This window comes from Caretta caretta, chromosome 22 (assembly GCF_965140235.1).
Source record: "Caretta caretta isolate rCarCar2 chromosome 22, rCarCar1.hap1, whole genome shotgun sequence".
In the NCBI taxonomy this organism is placed as follows: domain Eukaryota; kingdom Metazoa; phylum Chordata; order Testudines; family Cheloniidae; genus Caretta; species Caretta caretta.
Window position 1 is genome coordinate 17,787,726 of NC_134227.1, and position 22,964 is coordinate 17,810,689.

The 22,964-nt window shown below is 42.8% G+C and overlaps 1 protein-coding gene across 3 annotated transcripts in view; it reads right to left on the reverse strand.

Moving 5' to 3' along the window:
• CBL (Cbl proto-oncogene) overlaps positions 1-22,964 on the reverse strand; it is a 54,706-nt gene that overhangs the window by 5,798 nt on the left and 25,944 nt on the right. For all 3 annotated transcript variants that reach the window (XM_048827719.2, XM_048827720.2, XM_075122221.1), the window contains 13 exons: positions 16,874-17,020; positions 15,087-15,243; positions 12,934-13,055; positions 12,140-12,277; positions 11,058-11,145; positions 10,344-10,475; positions 8,912-9,115; positions 7,157-7,288; positions 5,929-6,306; positions 5,046-5,140; positions 4,134-4,289; positions 3,522-3,625; positions 1,969-2,151 (listed from right to left, as the gene is read on the reverse strand). In XM_048827719.2, coding sequence (XP_048683676.1) covers positions 1,969-2,151; positions 3,522-3,625; positions 4,134-4,289; positions 5,046-5,140; positions 5,929-6,306; positions 7,157-7,288; positions 8,912-9,115; positions 10,344-10,475; positions 11,058-11,145; positions 12,140-12,277; positions 12,934-13,055; positions 15,087-15,243; positions 16,874-17,020 — 2,036 coding nt within the window. The remainder of the gene's footprint in view (positions 1-1,968; positions 2,152-3,521; positions 3,626-4,133; positions 4,290-5,045; positions 5,141-5,928; positions 6,307-7,156; positions 7,289-8,911; positions 9,116-10,343; positions 10,476-11,057; positions 11,146-12,139; positions 12,278-12,933; positions 13,056-15,086; positions 15,244-16,873; positions 17,021-22,964) is intronic.

Genomic DNA, 22,964 nt, shown 5'->3' on the forward strand with positions numbered 1-22,964 from the left:
AACTTCTGCAAAAAGTGTACAAGCCCTTAGAGTAAGAACTCCCAAACAATCTAGTTTAAAAGGAGCCCGCCGTGAAGCACTGGTGTCAGGAAGGAAGCAGTCACCATGATGCAGGCTCTCTGAAAAACGTATCAAAAGCACAACAGGCAACCAATTCACTGAAGCTGCCTCATCCATCAACATGCAGTTCAACTCACTAATCTTCCAGGAAAAACAAGCAGCTTAAAAACAAACAAAAAGCCTTTTGTACAATTGCGAACAGGAACTCCCTCCACAATTTGCCTTAGAAATAGGTAGTTCACCATAAGCTGGATCATGTTTCAGAGACAGCAGGTCATGCTAGAACAGTAGCCATGAGTACGGAGCCTTGTTACAAGTGTATAGAAAGCTATGTTTTACGGTACAGGACATGAGAGCAGAGTCATCCACAATGGTCCATCCCACCTAGTAGCCAGCCTCTAACAAGAGCCAATACCCCATGATTCAGACAGCAATGAAAACTCCCCAAAATCATAATAATTAGCCCTCCCCTAAAGCATTTTTCATCTGTAGATCTCAAGGCACTTTCCAAAGGAAGGACAGTATCATTATCTCCACTTTACAGATAGGGAAACTGAGGCACAGAGACAGGAAAACCCTTAACCCTATGGTTACACAGTGTGGCACAGCTGGAAACAGAAAGATGGCAGATTCTGCTCCTCTTTTATCCCACCCATGGTATTCTATGAACGCTGTGGGGCATTGAGAGGAGATGCCGGGAAGGGCATGTGTGGCAAACCTATTGAAGTCCTGCTGCTTTTCCCAGGGCTGGAGGAGAGCATCCTGAGGAAGTGGAAGCTGGAAGTCTGAAGAGCAGACTCAGGGGAAAGTTCTTGGAGGCTCTGCAGGAAGGAAAGCTGGAATCTGAAACTTCCAGGCAAAGATGTGGAAGACACTGATCAAGGCAAGGAAGACACCCTCTGAAGGGTGTTGCCAGCAGAATCTGAGAGGCAAGGTGTTACTTTGAGCTGCTCTTTGCTTAGAGTCTCTGCTAGATTAGAGGACTTGGGAGCAGGAAGCACTGTTTCCTACTTCTCCCTCTGAGCCCCTTGCCACAGCTATCACATCCTCTTCCTCTGGGGGTAGCCTTTGATTCCTGGGGGGAAATCAGGCATGCTGAACTCCTCACTAGAGTAGCCCCACAAGATGCAAGACTAATAACCCCAAGGTGGTCAGTGCCTCCAACAGATGTGACTGGACAGTTGCAGAATAGAAGTCCCAGGCTCAAACAAGATTTTTGCACAGAGTGAGCCTTGATTTTCTCTTACCAAGTCTGTGTGAGCCAGGACAGCACTATTGTCTACAGCCTGGAGACAGAAACAACTAGCAAGTCCCTTCTCTCTACAGAGTAGACATCACCAAACAGTTTCAGAACATTATCTCCATCTGCTGGCAAAGAATGATACCCAAGAGTCTGACCTAGCACAAAGAAAAGGAGGACTTGTGGCACCTTAGAGACTAACAAATTTATTTGAGCATAAGCTTTCGTGAGCTACAGGTCACTTCATCAGATGCAGAAGATCAAAGATTGGTCTTTCTTACTACCTTTGCCTGCAGAGTTACCAATGTCTTTAGGGGCAATAACATCAGAAAGCTCAGTTTTAAGTCCAGCTATAGTCTGTGTCTTACTTCCCCTGCCAGTGAGTGCTACAGGTAAACCTAATTTCCACAGAGGAGTATTCTTGATGACCAGGTGAATATGGAGGGTTTTGCCAACTGCTAATCCAAACACCAAATGGTTTAAATGGCTAGTGCAGCACATGTTAAGATCTAAATCAACCCTAACCCTTCAGGACTAGAGTACCTCTGGAATACAGAACTGATTCTTCTCTAGCATAAAGGCAATAGCAAGTTAGTGACAGAAACGCTTCAAAGATGTGTACCAAATTATCACATACTGCTGCAAAATCAGGAGGTAAGGGTGTTCACCTGTGATGGGATCACAATCCAGAGACATTCGGCTGAAGGCAGAAGTGGCATTGGAGATATCAGACAGTGTGCGACGAGCTGTGGCAATTGGTAAAGGTGGTTTGGGGATATCATATCCATCTTCCTCATTCTCAGACTCTTCTGGGCCATTGCTAGCACTGGCTGCAGCCATATCCCCCTCATCTAGAAAAATACACACACAATTAGCTCCAAGTGCTTGAACAGAGCCTTCCCTTTCTTAAGACAGGCTGTATATTCCATCCACATCAGTCCACATGCCTTCGCAGAGCAGATAGCTAAGGGTCTCTTGTTGAAACCCGAGTCCAGAAGTTCTTTCCAGGAGGCAGTGAGTAAAAAGTATCACAGTGGAAAAGTTGTAAATACCTACCCCTGCCTCACATCGTACATTTTTTAAAAAAACCAGGTGTCTCACAAACACACAAACTCTTCAGTTTTCCTGCTTAATTTTAAACTTTACACTATGCTTGCGGAGAAATGCAGATGCCTTTAAGATCAAAGCCTTGGCTGAGTGCTCCCTGAGTTTCTGCAGTTGGCATTCAACTAGGCAAAAAGCAAAAGGGGGCACGAGAGACACTGTACACTTTGTGTCCCGCCAAACAGCCTTCTGCGGGCAGGTCTGTGTGTGCAGCTGTGGGTTGTTCTTTACCTTTCTAGTAAAGTTAACTATCTATCTTCTAATGTATCAATCACAGTAGTATCCAGGGCATAAAATACAAAATGGAATTCATCATTCTGCCAGGAAAACGACACAAACACGCCATCCCTCCATCAATATATGTACTATCTGGAGATGCTCATTCTTGGCTATTCCCTTCCAAGAAGCAATAGCCAAGCCATTTTGAAGCTGTGTTAATGTGGAGCACGGGCTGTGAGAAGAGACAGGTCTTGCATCAGTCCCCAAAAGGGTCAAGATTTGGGTTCACCTTGATCTCCAATGACAGAAAAATCCTTGGGACATCAGTGAGAATGTTGGCACCCCAAAAAATTTGCCCTAGAGACCTGCCGCGTGATATCTCCACTAATCACAACTGCCACATTGGTGCATAGGCCTTTGCCTACTCCATTGAGAATCAGCAACTTGAAATGGATCACACTAGAAAAGGAATGTGTCAGATACACACACAGGGACGAATTTCATAAATTCAGTAAAAATTACCAATAATAATGAGGAGAATTAATGGGAACAGCTGGAAACAGAAAGATGACAAGTCTGGGCTGACATTTTCCATTCCAGCTACCTACAGCAACTACCACTTCATACAAAAACCTTTATAACGATGATTTCTTTTAAACAACCGATGAGTGTCTTAAAGCCATGTTAAATTAGGTTCTCTTTACTGACATCCCAGTTTGCAGTCTGTAGGCAATGCCAATTGAACACTTACACATATGACAAACTATTTACCTTGAACACCAAGTGACACCTCTGTTAAATGATAGCTTAAATGCTATTTAAATTGGGAATCTTATCAATTCACTCCTACCCAATTTCTCTCATGGGTGCTTTATAACATGCATTGATGCCCACTCACCAGAAGTGTTGGTGGTCTCCAAGTCAGCAGATGTTGCCTGGGACTGAATGTTGTACATAGCTTCATACATACAGACATTATTTGGCTGATCACACTCCAACTCTCTGAATGAAAAGTGGAAAAAAGTGTTCCCTTAAGATATGCAACAACAGTTTCCTCCTCACCTACAATCTGTTACGTAGATTCCTCTCAGATGCATACTGTGATATGAAGCACAGCTCTGCTACCTACTTTCTTTCAGAGAATATTTGCTCTCATACACATTCTGACATTGTCTCCATTGCAACATAACAGATCAAAATGTAACTGGTATACCTGGAAAGTGAGGGAACAAAGCTGTACATGGAATGTCACATTTCTACGTCTGCTGGTGTCAAAGGAACAACAACAAAAATGGCCTGGGGGCAGGGGTGAACTGAATCCACTATAAAAGGACTCAGACCAGAGCAATGTTCACATTTCATTTACCCCACGACTCTAATCTAGATCTGGTCAATACCAGAGGGAACCAGGCAGCAGATAAACCACGGGAGCAAAACCTCAGCCAGAATAAATGAACAAGCCTCCTTGGATAGGTGGGGTTGTAAATGCAGCAGACAACTATAATCTCACCGTAAACCGTGAGTCATTTCCAAAGGCAGCTTGATCTCTGTTTTTTGTTGGGCAGAACCAGGAGGCACCAGAGGCAGAGAGGATGGTGACATGTATTCAGTGTCCTCATCGCTTTCAGACTGCTCCCCCTGTTGCAGTTTTGGCACGGGCAGTGGTCTGCAGAAGGAAGAGGATCAAGAGCATGTGAAAACCAGTTCATCCAAACACCACCGCAATCAGTTTGAAAAACAGTTAATGCAAATAAAAACAAACCATGGTTAAGCCAAACAACTAAATCAGTTTGAAAAGCAGCTAATCCAAACAACAACAAAATGGCAACCATCAGCTCTCAAGCACTGAAAGTCAAAGCTTCGAGCAAGGCTTTTCAAACTGATTCTGACTGAAGCAACAACCTGGCTTATTGGAATTCCGAGCTATGTAATTGTGAGACCTGGTTTGACGGTGAAATAATAAGCAAAAGTCTTGTCCAAGGTGCGTGGTAACAGTGCCATAGAGAAATCCTAGCCACTGGAGGATCTCACATTTCAACCTCATTTCAACATATACACTCCCTCATACCATATGTACTGCTGTGTCTAAGGCACAGGACACTGCACACCACGTTGTCTGAGACTGCAACAATTCTGGGTAATTACCATTCCAGTAACACTCGAAATTACCAGTTGTAGATCTAATACTAAGGATACTTGCTGAGAGATTTACTTTTCCTTGTTTGTATGTTCTTAACAATCCAGAGCTTGAATCCTAAACTCAGGCCATCTATATAATGTCAGATTCTAACCCTGCTACCAAAGAGTACTGAGATGTAAATAGAGATCCAGAAGTACATTTCTGCCCTCTCTACATCTACAGCAATCCTGAAACTGATTATCTCTACTACAAGAAAAGAGCCTTCATTCAAAAGTAACACACCTGACCGCTAGAGAGTAGATAGCATTGGCAGATGAAGAGGGTTTTATTTTGGGGTGCTCATATTCTGAGCCTGTTGGGGGGCCACTGTTCAAGTTCTGCAAAGAAGAAACCATAGGTTAGAAATAGCACTTCTGTCAGCAGATTCAAACAGACATCAATGTCTCATCACCCAAAGCACCAACTCTTGTCTGAGAAAGGAGAGCTTCTTTGACATTCTGAATCATCCATTTCAAGAAACCTTGTACCTGCAAAAGAATTTGTTGATATCTAAAAAGTACACTGGCTTTCAAACTCTGAAGAAACTTGGAGTTGGAGGAAGCAACAGATAAGGGTTAAAGAATGAAAGAAAGTAACATGTTCTGGGAAGCATTTCTTCTCGACTGAAATATACTGTATCGCAATGTGTTACAGATGGTGGTGGGGGTATCAGTTCCACACGCAACACAGACCCAAAGTCAACAGTGACTGTAAATTGCTGCCAACTGATCGCAACCATTTAAAATGAGCTGGGCTCTTAGTCCAGCTGTCAATGGACAAGGAAACCACATCCCAAAAAAGCCCACCACAACCAGCACTACCTGACCACCTTCCTGGCCATCTCAAAAGAGAAGCCAAAGGACTGAAGCCTCCCCTCCTACAGACCACTCTGGGCTGGGTGTGCTGCATAATGTCAGGGCAATGACATCCCATGGGAGGATTTTATTGCTCACAGCTCTTGATCCAGCACTTATAATGTGTATGAAAAATGTGAACAAAAATGACAGTTCAGCTTTATCATCACTTCAGAGAAGTCTTATACAAGCAGCATTCCCCGTCTCTCCCGCTCACACGAAGCAGGCCTGCACCACTAGAAAGCAGGGTGCCACCACATCAAGTGACTTACCACTGTGGTGTCTAAGCTGAGTGTACTCCCATGCCTAGGAGCATCAGGTCTGGAATCCATCTGAGATGGTAGTGAGAATGGGAGCGAGTGCCGGTTCGTCAACTCTCTTCCTGCCCAAGGGTCACTAGGACTGAGAGCTACAGACGGCGCTTTTGGAATTGGCCGCAATGGCCAGGGCTCCCCCTGACGGCTGGAAGGTACGAGGGGTAATTTGTCTCTGGAAGGACAGTCTCCTGGTGTACAGGGTAAAGGACGTCTCTGAGGTCGACTCTCTGCCCCAATGGAATATGGCCTGTCTGGTGGGGGCGGTGGTGGGAGATCTCTGAGCGTTGGAGGTACCGGCAAAGGTTTATCTTTATGGAGGGGACCAGGAGCAGCCTGTAAGACAACATCAGACATTTAAAACCACAGCTTAACAAGCAGGAAGTCCAGCCCACTGCAGTTATCCCAGTTAGGACGCTTCTTACACGAAATTAACTCTAGAGCAGCCGTAGAATGTGAAATAACTCCCAGCTATATTCTCCATAGACCTTTAGATACAACATTTAACCATTTATGGCTAGGAATACATACTAAGTCCCAGGTTTGCTTTCTTGCTGCCCACAATGGCACCATAAAGGATCCCTACCAGAATTCTCACTATTTCATCGAACTTCTTGTACAGATTGAATTCACAAGTGAATTTTTATCAAACACTGATTAATAAGATTGGTTATTTTCCCACCTGAGCTTTCAGCACCAACCCACAGCCTCTCCCACCCACTCCAAAAAAACCAACAACCACTAACATGCCCAATGCTACCAATACTGTGCTTCCTCCTTCTACTGGTCATAAAGGAAATATGACCATCTCTTCCTTCTAACGCCCTTCCCCTTCCCTAGTTTTCTCTCTGGAAAAAGAAATGCTTGGGGGAAAACCTGGAAAGGGAATTTAAGAACCAACTTCACCCAGCTAGGCTAGTAGCTGGAACAAACACAGTTCCATAAATGCAGCTCCACGCGGAGTAGTCAGAGGCGTACTGGTTGAAGACCAAGAAGGACAAACTGCTTTCTGGAGGAACTGTGGGCCCTCCTTGGATGGAAGAAAAGAGCTGGTCTGAAATGACTTGTGGAGAAGAAGGAAGAAAAGGTAGAGTCTGAAGAGAGAGTAAGGACAGTCCAACACTTTTCCCATATCTCCTCTGCATTCAATAAAGGACCTTGGAGGAGGGTGAAAAGAAGACTTCACCTTGGAAGTGGTCCCAGGGCTGGAAGCTCCAGAAGGGATGGACACGCGTTGCTGCAGAAGATCGAGTCGTGGGGGTACTGGGGGAAGTGGGGCTTGTGGAGCCACTGAGAATGGGGAAGGAGGGCGCTCAACCTGGAAAGAGAAAAGAAAGAAAATGAACAAAGAGCCAAACTGTAGAGAAGACATCCTATCTAAAGCACCACACCCCTCTTGCCTTCAAGTTCTGCACCTCACCTTACCTTGCTGCAGCTTGTAATGAAATTACTACATTAATACCGAGCATGCAATACGAGGTCATGTTTGTTTCATAGCACTGCAGCATTTGCCTGAAACCAACCTTGTGAATCACCAACAGGCCCAACTCTGGCACTCATCCACATGAGCACATACCTAAAAACCTCGCTCTAAAATGCTGATAAATTGTTTGGTTGGACCAACTATTCTTTAATACTGGTACTGGATTTGCAGTAGGCATATTTTCTTTTCACCATCAGAGGGCATGCTCCACTACATTAATGGCAGAGCACAGTGAGCAGAGTTATATTATAGAGGTGTGCAAGTTGTCCCTTTGCCATGATGGGACGGCACGGCACTTACAGCAATCATTAGCGTGCACCAGGAGCGGTGTCAAAACCTTCCTTCTTGTCCTTGGATAACTGTTTCACCACCTGACAAATCAGAACAGTCACTCCTTTTTTCCTTATCTTTATAAGAGTTGCTTTATGATACAGGCTAGAGCATGGTAACTTTGAACAGCTTGACAGAATTTGTAAGTATCTGGTGCTGGCACATCCAGAGCACTTGCCTACTGCAAACCACAATGGAAGTCAGGTCATGTCAAGGGAACTGTATCCTGACCCCAAGAAATGCCAAGCTGCATAGCACTCATCTCCAAGACGGTGGCCTGGAACTTCAACTGCTGACTACAAAAGAATTTATAACAGGGATGAATCAATGCAGATTATCATTCAATCTGAAAAGAGAATTCTTAATTAGAAGGCCCTATTTTATATAAAGTGAAACTAACTATTTAAAAAAAAAAGTCTGATTCAAAATCTTTTTCCCTAGGCACTAGAACAACTAACTGGTGATGGGCAAGTGGCAGCAATAAGCCAACAGAAAAAAAAAAAACCCACTGTGCAGTGATTCATAAAGAATGCCTTACTTGCACACATTTCCCTGGCAGGAAGCGGCATTGATGGAAGGCAGTCATCAGACCTTTATTACACAGATTAATCAGACAACATATTCAAAGATGACAGTCCAATTGACTTCCTCAGCAAATCAGACTGCCCTCTACTTAGTTCAGTCATCAGCCCCTTGGAAAAACTTCTTCTCTAGCTGGTTGCTTATACTCAGCACTGAGGAAAATGACTTTCTGCTGATAAGGCTGATTACAGATCATAAATCAAAAGCAGCATCGCTCAGCACGCAGAGAAGTATTAGAAATATAGGTCTTGTATTTCAGTAGATGAATTATGTCACCCTGCTAATGGCTTGGACAAAGACCCACCTTCCAGGACAATATATACAATATCAGAGATTCTGGTATGTAGAACAATATCGCCTGACTGAACTGGTAAGTTTCAATAGTATGGAACTTACCATCTCTGTACCAACCGCAACCTGGAAATACAGAGGGCAGTTTCTATTCTGGGGCTCAACACCTCCAATGTGCATAGTCAACAAGACTCAAACCAGCTTACTCTGTGTCTATTGCCACATCCAGCAGCATGTGCCTAATGGGGCCTTTACCTTAGCACCGGCCAATTCTTTCATCATGAAGAGGGAATCATCTGCTCTGTCATCTTCATCATCATCATAGTTTGGGGAGGGAGCTCCCTCTGCACATTGCCGCAATAATCCTCCTCCTCCTCTGGGATCAAATGGGTCGACTACAATGGGCTCTGTGCCTTTGATTTCACAACGGCAGAAAGGACAGCCCTGACCTTCCGATTCCTGAAGGGGGTGGGGGGAAATGGGAAGAAACCTATTAAAACAACGGCTGTTATGAAAACAAGTAAAATGGACAGTAACTTATCAGACAAAGGAGTTTAGTATCATCTTTTTATTTGGTTTTATTTAGGTGTATTTTGGTGGAGGGAAGGAGTGAAAGAGGAATTAAGACTGCACTATAAATACAGCATGATCCTTATCATTTGGAGTAAAACCAAAAAAAAAAACAAAAAAACAGGTTTTTAAAAAGCCCTCCCTCCCACACACACTATTCTTAAGGCAAGAAAGTAGCTGCTAGGGCACCAACAATGAAGAAAAGGTAAGAGAGTCTAGTGAGTAGAACCAGTTTTGAACACAGAGTCCAAAGTCTGCATCCTGTGGGGACAACACTCTAGCATCCTTTATTATTTTGCGGTTGGAGCAAGGCACAATAGATGTATTGATATGAATTTCACACTATGCTTTCAGCTCCACCACCAAATTGTCGGTACCCATAAGGATCTAGACCAGAGGTGGGCAAACTGCAGCCCGCAGGCCACATCTGGCCCCTGAGCTCCCGGCCGGGGAGGCTCACCTCCGGCCCCTCCCCCACAGCCGCCATGCGGGCAGCGCTCTGGCCCACCGCTCCTACCAGGCAGCGCAGGGAGCGCAGCTGGCTCTGGCCGGGCAGCGTGCTCCTGCTGCTCTGAGCAGCATGATAAGGGGGCGAGGGGGGGACCTGGGGGGGGCAGTCAGGGAGCAGAGGGCAGTTGGATGGGGCGGAGGTTCAGGGGGGCAGTTAGGGGACAGGAAACAGGGAGGGTTGGGAGTGGGAGTCACAGGGGGTGTGGCTAGGGGTCAGGGCAATCAGGGGACAGGGAGCGGGGGGGTTGGATACGGGGTGGGGTCCCAGGGGGCGGTTAGGGGCAGGGGTCCCGGGAGGGGGCGGTCAGGGGACAAGGAGTGGGGGGGGAGGGTTGTTGGATGGGTTGGGGGTTCTGAGGGGGGCAGTCAGGGGCAGGAAGTTGGAGGGAGCGGATGGGAGCGGGGGGCCAGGCTGTTTGTGTAGGCACAGCCTTCCCTACCTGGCCCTCCGTACCCTTTCGCAACCCCAGTGTGGCCCTCGGGCCAAAACGTTTGCCCACCCCTAATCTAAACAGTTTGAGAAGAAGGAAGGAAAAGATACATCACCCCAGCCCAAAGACAGACCAACTTCACTCTGAAAGAGTGCACAAATGGGGCAATTCCTTACCTGCCATGCAGTGAGACAGGAAGTGCACATCAGGTGGCCACATGGCTCAATTTTCACGTCCTTGTCATTTTCTGCACAAATTTTACACAGCTGGAACGTGGAGCCCATCTCGCAGTACAATTCATATTGTTCCTTGAGGGAAGGAAAACAGAGATAATTCACTCTGGAATATAACGTGCCTCATTAGTCGTAACTACAAGAAATCCACCCCAATATTCACACAGAGAAAAAAATCATAAAATCACAGCATCAAACCACAGCTCAACAGAAACAGACACTCGGAAAGGTTACATTGCAATTTTATGTGCTAGAGACTTCCGTAAGCAATGCTTCTGTCAATCTCTGGGAAAAAAAATGGACTTGAAGCTATCCTAAAGGAGCCTAGAAGCCTTCCAGTATAGAGCTTCAAGTTCAACTTAAGGTCACATAGGTCAGGGATAAAAGAAGACATAGGAGTTAGTGTGTCCTTCTGCCAGCACTATCATATTACTCTAAACAAGGAACCCAAAACTTATCAGCCCTAGACAGAGATGAAGTTTTGTTTGATGTTTTCAATCCGTCTTCCCCAACCCAACCATTCAAAGATTTTTGTGTCTCTTACAAGACCTGATACAGATGCTTCATACACAAGGAACCAGTGTATTAAGCAGATGAGGAGGCCAGAAAATGGAGAGAAGTGGTGCTAGTTTGACAGGACAGAGCCCTCTTGCTCACCTGTGTAACTTTAATGTGGTCCTGAGGTGTAGGCTCACACAAACCGGTCAGGTCAGGATTTTGATTCCGACCATCAGGAAATAAATAACTACAACAAGTAAACATAACATAAGATTTAAAGAAAGGCACCTTCCTTTCTTTCTAAAATCCCTTTTTAAATCTCTTTTTAAAAATGCAGAGGTCAACTATACTTGAACACTGATCACTCAGCAAAAGAAAAACCTACCTGTAGGTTCAGCTTGGGATCACCTCATAGGGGCACTTTTCCACGTAAAGACTGAGCATTTCAGTTCTTTGGGAATCCAAGGTGCTTTGGTTTGAAAAGGAACTTTCAAACCAGAGAAAGCCCCCTAATATACCACATTTATCAATACCCAAACAGGAAGTCTGTTTTCATGGTTTCCCTTTTGCCAATGATCAAATTATTCTGTTTTTTTTTTTAATAAAAGGCACTCTCAGCCCCCAATCTTCTCTTCTTATATGACCCACCCTGCAGTGATGTCTTAATGATGAAACTATAACACCCGAATAAAGAAAACTGAGGTCATAACTCATAATCCTAATTTTTGTGACATCAGTATAGGGTCAAATGGAAGAAGAGACTACATTGACAGGAAACTACAAACCAGACATGTACCTTCAACAGTGGCATTGGGAGTAGAGACAAGCAATGAAAAAAATGGCTCTCTCTATGAACATTCTTGAGAGTCAAACTCCCTCTTTTAGAACGCAGTTCAGGAAAACAATCAAGCTTGTGAGCAGTTCCATCGATCTCAACAGGACAACTAATAGGTTTACAAGTGCTTTGCTGATTCAGGGCGTAAATAAAGAGGACGGACTGCGTAATGCTCACCTATCAGCTGCATGGCCGCTGCAAAACGCTGCACATACCACCAGCCAGAATGACACGCGACTGAAACGTGATAGGTACGTTCTATCAGCCCACTCATTTCTAAAGGTACATTAACTAGTGGTGGGATTAAGGCTGGTAAATCATAGGGGCCACAGCAACAGGATGCATTGTACACTCACCGCAGACTGAAAGAGCACAACAGGTGACAGGCTGATGCAAAGTTACTTACAAGCCTTCCCTGAAGCCATCTATCAGTGCTTGAAAAAGAGGTTTGTTGTGGGGGATAGTCTGGAGAATGTTCCCATCTGCAGTGACGTAACCAATGGCCCACTGACCAAGTCGCGTACAGCTCAATCGGAATATGTAACTGAAAAGAGACAAAAACAGAAATTCGTTTTGGTTGGATCAGCCAAGAAAACGTTAAGAACCAAGTAGGTAGCCTCTGTCTAGCTATCTCAAGATGAAAGATAAAGACAAGCTGAAGTAGCTGGAGGATTTCTACCAGCTTTTACCACTTTGCTCACTTGTAGCGCAAAGGGAGAACCCTGCAGTCTGATACAAGTGAAGCATCTAAAAACTCGTGTGTGCGCGCACGCACAATTAAACACAGAATCCACAGCAATAAGGATGAGTGTCCTCACACTCACTTGCTGTTTCAAATTAAGTTTTTTAAAAGATTATACAAGGTTTCCATTTTTAAAAATTTCAGAGTAGCAGCCGTGTTAGTCTGTATTCGCAAAAAGGAAAGGAGTACTTGTGGCACCTTAGAGACTAAGGTCTTAAAGTACACAAGTACATTCTACTCCTTTTATTTTTAAAAGTAGCATGCAACCAGTGGTCTCCAGAGGTGAGAGGCAGTAATCTCCTCCCCTGCCACAGCGCACGGTAACAGCAACCAGCAAAACACCGAGTAAGGCCCCTCTGTCAGACCGACCCTCCTCTGACACAGCAGGTGCTGCAAAAGTAACTAACTAGAGGAGTTAGCAAGAGTCCTCAAAAAGGCAACTGCTACCAAGCACTAACCTGCCAGGTTTGTGAATGAATTTCTGAAGCCGAGCTTTCACCTCATCATAAGTTAGAAATGCCATGTAACCAGGATGAGTCACTGCTAGGCTATTCCAGTTCCTGAGCAAAGAGGACCACGGCTAAAGAAACAACAAAAGAAATACCATTAACCATGCACTTCCAAGATGTACCCATGCACATGATTGTCCTTAATCCAAAGAGGTCAGTTCTTCAATAAACTGGAGTTCTTATTCCATTGTAGGGGCTAAAACTTATTTACAATCAAGCAGCATTAGGATTTGAGTATCACCCCCTGGAGACAACACAAAATAGCAACAGGATGGTGACAAACCATACCAACATGCAAAGTGTAGCAGCAACAAAAAGGAAGCAGTGAAAGCCAGAAACGTAGATAGCGAGGTGTTTCAGTTGTAGAGACATTGGCCCTTTCCCCTTAACTACACAGGAAAAATTTCCTTAGCTAAGTCTTGGCATCCCAAGAATCCCTTTCCGCCACACCTCTGTGATAATTCAATCAGAGAGGCTACAGTGGACTTGCCCGTAAGGTGATGGAGCAACAAAAAGTATCGCAAAGCTTGGAGATAACAGTGTTATAGTCTGCCAGTGCAAGGCTATGATTGGTGGCCATCCCTGGGGGAGAAGAATGAGGTATAAATATTGCTGTTATCTACTAGCGCTCACAGAAACAAAACTATGGAACTCGGTGTACTCTGTTCAACTAGCAACCGGACCAAAACACAAAATCAAAGAACACTTTCTGTATCCCCTTTAGATAGATGGAAGGATAGGCAACCTTAAAGGTGAGGAAGAATGGATAAATCAGACTGTTTACCAGGTAGAAAAAAAAAGGGGGAAGAAACCACAAAGTGAGACATTTATCAATTTAGTAGTCAAACACCACTGGGACAGAAATCCCAGTCAATACACTTAACAAATACCAAGGGATAAGTCATTCTGCTCACAAGGAAGGCAGCCTAGGAATGGCTACCACTCACACCATTCTGGGGAAACTGAGAGGTGAGACAGGGATAGAGACGAGTAATTCAGAAGATTAAGCGAAGGATTACAAACCAGAAACTATGACTCGGCTCTGTCACTGACATGCTGCATGGCCTCAAGAAAGTGACTTAACTTCTGTCTCAGTTTCTCTGTCTGTGAAATATGGAGAGCGATACCTAATGACCTAATCTCACAAGGGTGTGGTGAGAATATTGTCTGTACAATGCTGTGACTGGATAAAGCAATGTACAAATGCTAAGTGCTGTTGTTATTAATGCACACAAAGTCAAGAGACTAAGCATAGCAGTTTACAATACTCATAACTATAACTCCTCCTAAACCACTCTTCACATACTAGAGTAGAGAGAAGTACACAATTTGACCAGCCGCACTGCAACACTGCATATGGGAATTTTCAGCTAAACACATCTTAATTACAACCCACCCTATCACATGGGGGAAAAAGGCAAGTCAGAGCCCAAGTAGTAAGTGTTTGTACTTGTAAATATCCAATTGCCCCATCAGAAGCTGCATTCTTTATCCAAGTACTACTGATGACACAGATTTATTTTAGGTTTTCACCCAAAATTAATATTGATTCCATTCAACAACAGAGATGTTTATTTCATATAGAAAACACGATATGTTTATATAACATTTTGGTTGTGGCAACTCAAAAGCCAGGAAATCTGAAGTTCCATATTGTCATTCCAACCTAAATACGCCCTCACAGAAAAAATATCCAACAATAAAAGGGCACAAGGGAGAGTTAGGGATGGACTGATTGAGTGAGCTTCACATTTCCTGGCTCACAGAAGTTTATCATAACCTCAGTTTTAAAACTGACCTTTAAAGTGGGAAAAATTGATTCGGGGAGGGATATTGAAAGTGTGCTACAATTACGATTTATTTTTAGAAAGCCTTTTCCCCCCCTTTGGCAAGAAATATCACACAGTGCTACCGAACAGCAGAGTTCTAAATCTTAAAAATATTTTTATATTTTCATTTATATATATGGGGGGAAAAGAAAAGTCTTATTAGTATTAACAGTGTTATTTTACTATTTAAGGCCTAGTGTAAAGGTCTATCTAAGCAGTAGGCTACATATATTTCCAAAGTGTTTCAAGTGACTCACGTTCCTCTGCCCTTACCTGAAAGAGTCGGGTAAAGATATCAAATTCAAACACTGAAATGTAGTCATTGCATGTCAAGTCAATAGTCGACTTCAGAGCCATGGCCTCTAGTCCTGAACTGATTGGATGCACCTCATGCAAGGCCTGGCGGAAGGTCTTCCATGGGACAATAGTCCTGGCAGGGGAGGAGGGGAAAAATCCGCAAGTGTGAAAGGAGCTTAGAAACATCATCATGCAATGCCATAGTGTCACACTCTATATATGATATATACAGATGTGTACACACAGGCACCCCCAATTAGAAAAGGAAAGAAAGACAAATCCAACTGAACTCAGAGAGAAAATTACTCATGTCAAGCATGAGGGAGAAACTTCCCTGCATCACCAGCAAGCAGCAGCAAACCAGCCATCTTTCAATTCACTACTCTGCAAAAAGTAAAATGTTGGAATTGCAAGCCCAGCTCTGATCTCTCTTTCCCCCATCCCATTAACGCCTGTGCAGCCAACAGTTCACACTGAAAAACAGCATCTACAGCACTTGCTGTCATAATTTGATCCATTTATTCTTTCAGCAGCAGGCACAGGAAGAGTTAATTTAAGTCTCCCTGGAGCAGAGACCGAGACAGTCAAATGACAGCACACAGCTATCTAGAGAGATGATTTGCCTGAATAAAATTTTCAAAAGCACCAAAGTAACTCACATGCCTGGGACTTAACCTTCTAAGCCACTCAGGTGCTTTTGAAAAATTTCCTCATTTCCATTGGGTAAAAAAATATACTCCTACAAAAGTTTTTGTGCTTTCCATAGCAGGCCAGAAGAACCAAGTATAGCTGGACTCCATAAACTAGATGCCTTCCTACATGCTGGAGACCAGAACCTGAACTTTCTATATAATTGAGCGTTTTTCCCTTTTGAAATATATAGTGGAAGTCTATAAAAAGATCCCTGAAAAGAGCTTACCAATCTTCAGGCTCCTATCTCTTGGTCAAGTCCAACTGGTTTCATTTTTTGACTCCTAACTGTTAATATATTCATTTAGTATCTGTGATGTACTAATTACACTGTTTACATGGTGTGTCTTGTTTAGTCAGAAGTCATTGTCCCATTCCAGTAAACCTTCTCCTCTAATATAGTGGAGGACATTTCTAAAATTAATACAATCAGTGTTTTATTAGATTTAAAAAAATAAATCTGACATTTCATTGGCCTGTACCTAAATATACATTGCACTTAAGTTTCTCCTTTATTCCATCTTAACTTGACCATTATGCAAACTGAGCAAGACAAGCAATACACAAATGCTAAATATTATTAGAGAAAAAAAGGGATTAGGAGACTGGAAAGACTAACTAAAGGAAAAGCTAAAATAACTTAATATGAACAGCCTGGCTAGCAGACAACTAATGTGGGGAGCACGATAACCATTTGCAGGCAGGAAGAGGAATTATTTAGGATGGCTGGAAGTTATGGGATTAATTAAGAAAAGGAAAGTTGAAGCTGAATGTCCAGGGAAACTTCATAACAGTAAAATAATCCCCCACAGAATGTGGGGAAAGACCCATTACTTGACATATTTAAATAAAGACTGGACAAGGAACTGGAAAAATATAACATAGGGAACAATCCTGCACTGGACCTTGGAGAATAGACTAGATGATCTAATAGGTCTTTCCCATCACTAATTTTATGATTAATTTGACAAAAGATCATCATACTCCATAAAGCAGAAGTAACATTTAAAAAAACAATACATCTATGAACTTTGTTCTTGCATCTCTTATATTAAGCACATTTAGAAACTTACTTTTCCCCAAAAGCTTTTCTCCAGAACTCTGCAGCATCTGCCTTGGTGATCCGGAACGTATCTCCTTGGAAGAGGCCACTTGGGAAAATGCCTTTCAGTTCTGCCAGCATATGGCTGAATATCAGGGACAATTTTGTCAGGTTACGCCTGCAAGAGATTACAAAGGCAGAAGTTTCTTTTTAAAAAGAAAAATGTGACTTTACACTGTTTGTGGGCAAGTCAGCCAGATTCAGAAATAGCTTGAAGAAATCCAGAAACTATCCCCCAACTGAAAAATCCCCCATTGGGAGCATTTTTCAAACATACATTTATAGTTCTCAGCACATTTTGTCCAACACATACCACTTAAAGAGATTTACATTCTGGAAGTGCTGGATACACATAGACTAATTAACTAACCCTCACTACCCTTCTGAGGTGGGGAATATTTTAAGCTTTGTTTTGTAGTTAGGAGAGAGGTTAAGAGACTTGCTCAAGGCTACATAGCAAGTCAGGTGGCAGAGCAGGATTAGAATTCAAGAGGTTTTGACTTCATGTCTCATGCTCAAGTCCTTACACCACGCTGCCTGTAAGGGACGCCACTTTTTAGTTAGGCAAAACTAAACTAAGGCACAGCCTAGTTCCTCCCTTACCCCCAAAGTCATAAGTCTTATAGGAGAGCACACCCTCTCCTCCAAAGGAGTCAAAATAACACTCTTCCTGGCTGAGAGCAAGAGCCTAGATGAAACTGACAGTGATGGCATGATAGAAACGTAAGAGAGATGGCTCTGGATGGAAGGGGTGTTTATTTGCTCTCTTTCCTCACCCTCACCTTTATGCGGGAAGGCTCCTTTTCTCTTCCTCCTCCCCACCACCACTGGGTGTTGGGAAGGACAGAGCTGCAGACTAGGAATGGGGGTAGTCCAGTAGTTTCTGTCCCCCTCCATATGGGAGATGGTAAAGAACTACTGGCATGAATGCTGGTGTCAGGTGGAACAGGGAGAGTGCTGCTTCAATTAATGCTTTTTCTAAAGACAGTTTAGGCAGATTGCTGGCCATCAGTGGGTTTCAGCAGCAGAAGAGCTGCAGAGACTGCTCAATGGCCACAGTAGGTGGCCTAACAAGCTCCCTCACCTCAGCACTAAAAATGCCTTGACTATTGAACCACAGTGGGAAGGGGATTCACTCACACGGAATCATTTTTTCAACATGTTATCTTTAAGGACACTATTGTAGGGCAATACATCCCTGAATGCAGTGTTAGTTTGGATGTACACTGGATGCACCCTGCTATTTCTTCACTGATTTTGAATACTCATTGTTTTGATTAGTTCTGTGAAAGATGCCATCTGCGGTCTCTAAACTGGAACTATAGTTTTCAGCCAGATGTCCCCATTCTGCTCATGTTGCCCTCCTAGGTGAAATAAGCTCATTCAAGTGCAAGCTCTGCCATCCTGACTCACTTCAGAACTGGACTCCAGCTTCAGCCCATCAAGAGAGTCAATTACTTCTTCACTTCCCCTTCTATTACCATTTGCAAACACTTCTCCATAGACCTGTGCCCCAAAATGTAGAATGAGACCATTTAAAACACATGAGTTAGAGTTTTCTTTTCCTCTAATATTCCCAGAATTCAAACCCAAACTGGAGCTAGTCTATGCTCACTTTATTACCCCCATAGTCACTCACCTGTTTTTTTAAATCCCCAATATTTTAGAGTTTTGTAGAGTCTGGAAAGAGTATTTCACATTCCACACAGCCATAAAAAGTCAAAATTTTGAGCCCCTATTTGGAAGTGTCATTTTTTGTCACTTTGTCCTGTTCTCATTCCTAATCATTTCATGTTCTGCCTTTGCTAATGGAGTTCTTTGGCACATGTATGGAACATGCTAGTTTGGGATTAAAGGCATCTGCTCTCTCCCACTTTTTATCAGGTGTGAGCCCAGCAGATGCTCAGGCTGAACACAAAGTACCAGCTGGAAGGTGCACTCAGGTGCTCTGCAGGAAGCAGCTCTCTCTAATAGTAGTCTCACAATTTTACAGTCTTATTTAGACCTATTACAGCATCCAAGATTTATGTTAAAGTAGCACAAACACACTGATCATATGGTTCTAGATGCTGCAAGTCTTTGTACAATTTTCTTTATTGTACAGAGGTTGGGTAAAGGATACCTGAACAAGCCTACAATTAGAGGGGAATATAGAGTCACTTATTAAAGCCAAGACTATTAGTGTGTGTATCTTGCTTTAGTAGTGCAGTATGATTTCAGAAGGCATGGCAAGTGCAGGGAACTTACATTAACATTCAGCAGCATCAGTAACTCAACCTTGCATTTTTAGAAAGCTGGGCTGCCTCTGCAAAAGTGAGAATTTTACTGGCAGCATTTCTAAGGAAGGAAAATGGTCAGTGAAAGTCAAATGTTGTGGCAGTGCATAAAGATATTAGCTGATGAGGTACTACTCACTAACTGAATCATGTTTGGAACAAAGTAAATAGTGGAAGTTTCATTTAATTGAAATCAAGTTACAAATGTTCAGTGATACAAAGAAAAGTTCGGAAGGTTTATTTTTAATGCAAGGTGTTTCTCCTTTCAGCTGTTTGAGAGCTTCACACACTACATTCAACAACATACATGAAACGGTAAAAATATTAGGTTACAAGTACTCAAAAGGATAGTGAAAAGTACTTCACAGCCCCCACAAAGTATAAAATTTTCAGAAGCACCAAAGTAACGCAGGTGGCTGGGACATAAGTTTCTAAGCCAATCAGGTGCTTTTGAAAAATGTCCTCATTTCCATTGGGTAAAAAACTATACTCCTACAAAAGTTTTCATGCTTTCTACAGCAGCCCAGAAGAACCAAGTATAGCTGGACTCCGTAAACTAGATGCCTTCCTATATGCTACCAGGGGCAATGGGACTTAGTTTGAGTCCATAAAGAACAATGTGGTTTGGGATTTGGATCTCTACTAACGATCACGACGGGTTCTTTTGTTGACAGACCCTAAAAACACATTGACTAATAGACGTGGGACATAATGAGTTAAGGGGCCCCAGCCATGCAACTTGTTCCCTCCGACTACCCACTGAGTTTACTGATCTTCATCAGATGGTACACAGCATCTTTTTGATCAAGCAAATGCATGATTAAAGACATGTATCGGTTCACATCATACATAGGAGCAGCGTGTGGAGGAAAGGGATGCTTATACTGTTCAGTGTGAATCTGCATTTTATCGAGGATACACCTAGTTGCTACAGAAGAAGAGCATGTAACCAACTGAATAAATAAAAGCAAATGGAAAGTGAAGGACTGAACCAACGATATGTTTGTTTCTCCAACAGCCTGACATGGAAGAAGTAACCAAACTAATTCAAACCATCAGCAAATGCAGAGAACCTTCTTGTAAAGTTGAAGTGTAAATCGTAACAGGAAAAGTGGTATCTCACCTCGCTGCACGTCACTGATGGAAAGAGTTTCCAGAAAAGTAACACCATGAAGTTGAGCAAGGTGATTAGCTGAGCTAGCTTGGTAACACTAGATTTCTGCTACTAAAGCAGCACAGTTCATAAGTATGATTCAGGACATACACACTGTAGTTTATGAAGGGTTGGGGGAAAGTTAATGTCCCCAACGACTGTGGCTGGCAGGCAGGGTTATGAATGTTTGAAAAGGAACACAGTATCCTGACAGGCTTAGGGGTGAATAACCAAAAGGCCTTGGAGCTGAATAAAGTTAAGTTTCAACACTTTTCAATTCTACTCTCAAATGCTGATCTACAAATTGTTTCCAAAACAATTCTACCAAGGTCTACGGATTTATAACTTCAGCTGCAGTCCAAGTTATTGCCATTTTCAGACAAGCATCACTTAAATCATCAAAATGAAAGAAGGGAGGGGTAGCCCTTCTAACAGCTTCTCTGAAGAGCCTACGGAAACTTACCATTCTTTGATACGTGGTGACCAACTGCTGAAATATATCAACTGCCAGTGCTTTGCAATTACACAAATTAACAGAAAAATTAAAAGCTACATCACCTTTGTAAAGAAATAACAGCCCAAATACATGTTAGCAAATATATGGTAGCTGTTTATGGCATATCAAGGTTATGGTTGTAACTTATTTTTAGTATTGGTAACACTGACAACTCTCACCCTCACTGCTGCTTCAAAACAAAATCAAATCGTAAATATTCATCCAAAACAACTGGAAATGACAGTGGCAACTTGGGTTCTACTGATAAAGAGTAAAATTTTCAAAAGCTCCTAAGCGAGTAACGTGTAGAAATCCCATTGAAAGTCAATGGGATTTAGGTATCTCACTGAGTTATGCATTTTAGAAAACAGCACCCTAAGACTGCAAACATTGCAGAAGTCAGATCTCTCCACTACTTGTAGTAGATTCAGTTGCAACCGTAAAAACTAAGCTTCAGAAGTAAAATTTGCATGATGCTTCTGTTCAGTGGTTACCATCAGGTTCAAACTGAAGTGTCTGCAATTTGGATAGGACACCACACTTCTGTTAGTGAGATTTTATACAGACAGAGAGACAGAGAACAGTTGACTGCTGGGAAATTAAGCAATCTAGAGACGGAAAGAAGAAAGGTTCAAGAACTAACGACTTCTGCACTTACTAAAAAAGTCCAAGTATTTTATTAGCTAATAAACTTCTGCAGCTGTAGCCTGGAGCCTCCATTCTTTAGGTATGAACAGAATGTTTAAAGATAGTTTAATAATACATACAATTACACTTAAGTATTACTAAATGCAGACTGGGTAGTTGCAGTGCAAATTGTGCTTTTAGTTTTGTTCCCTTGAATACTGTCCAGTCCAAGGGGCAAGCCTCAAGTAACTTTTGTAGAGAGACTAAAAAGAAAGAGCATAGTGAAATACAGTGTGACCAGATAACTGAGGAAGTCAGACAATTAATATGTGCTAAGCCAGTTTTAAGCCCCATGGAAGGTTTTTCAAGACCGAACAGATACTTTGCTTGATTCTCCTTCTCCTCCCCATCCCCTATGGTTATGCTACTTCCTTCCCACTTAATGATTATTTCTGCTCCCCGGGTCTCACAGGAAGTCAACAGGTCAATCAAGTACTTCCAATCCTACTGAAATCCTTCAGTGTGGCCTCCTTATGGGCCTCAGCTTCTCCCAGTTTGGTTTTCTGATGTTGGTCCCCTCTGACCTGCAGCAGGCTGTTCCTTTCCGGTTTCCTGTTTGTTGGATGAAAGCACTTTTCCACTGTAAGAGCTCAGTCTTGCAGAACAGTCAATAGTAGAGGCAGACTTTAATCTCAGTGGTTTTTTAAGTTACATTTTTTGCTTATTTAAATTCCACCGGGTTACAAAAAACCCACCTCTTTGCACAAATAGCCAATGACTGCTGCAGTTCATAAACTGCATTTATAAAAGCCTTCCTAAAACTAAGGTCACACTATCATCTTGCTACTTTCTTCCAATACTCCTTCAGTGCTAACAAGAGCCTGGCACTGGTGTAACATTATGTTTCGTGTGCAGCAGTCTGCACAGAAAGACTGTTCCAGAGGAGAATTTATATAGTTCTCACTGCGACGCACAGCTATAATGCTATTATAGTTTGAAGTGTGCATACAATACGATCATCCTGGGAAGCTTATTCCATTGAAAGTGCACCAGAGTTCCTGCAGCATGAAAGGAGTTAAAGGATGCAGCATAAGGTTAGCCAATGTCAGAGCTCTTCATTTCTCCTTTTTGAAATTTTCTTGTAGACTTAACAGTTGCTTACAGCCTGATTTTCAGAGGTGCTTAAGCATCTGCAGCCTCCATTGAGATACACTGGGGTTGAGAGTGCTCACCACCTCTGAAAATTACACTCTGAGTACCCACCAAGGGACATTACAATACTTACTAAGTTGAGCAGCTTCAATAAACAGCACACATTTTTACATGTGGCAATGTTCAAGTTCACATAAAAACTGAATATGTAATTACAGGACAATGTTGGCTGTCAAATAAAATCTAAACTAAAAGTAACCTGATTAACATCATAACTACAACCAATTTTAGGGTAGAATTCTCTTTAAAGTAATTTCATGAAATTGGCAGCAAAGTTTGAGGCTGGCAGAGATCTTAA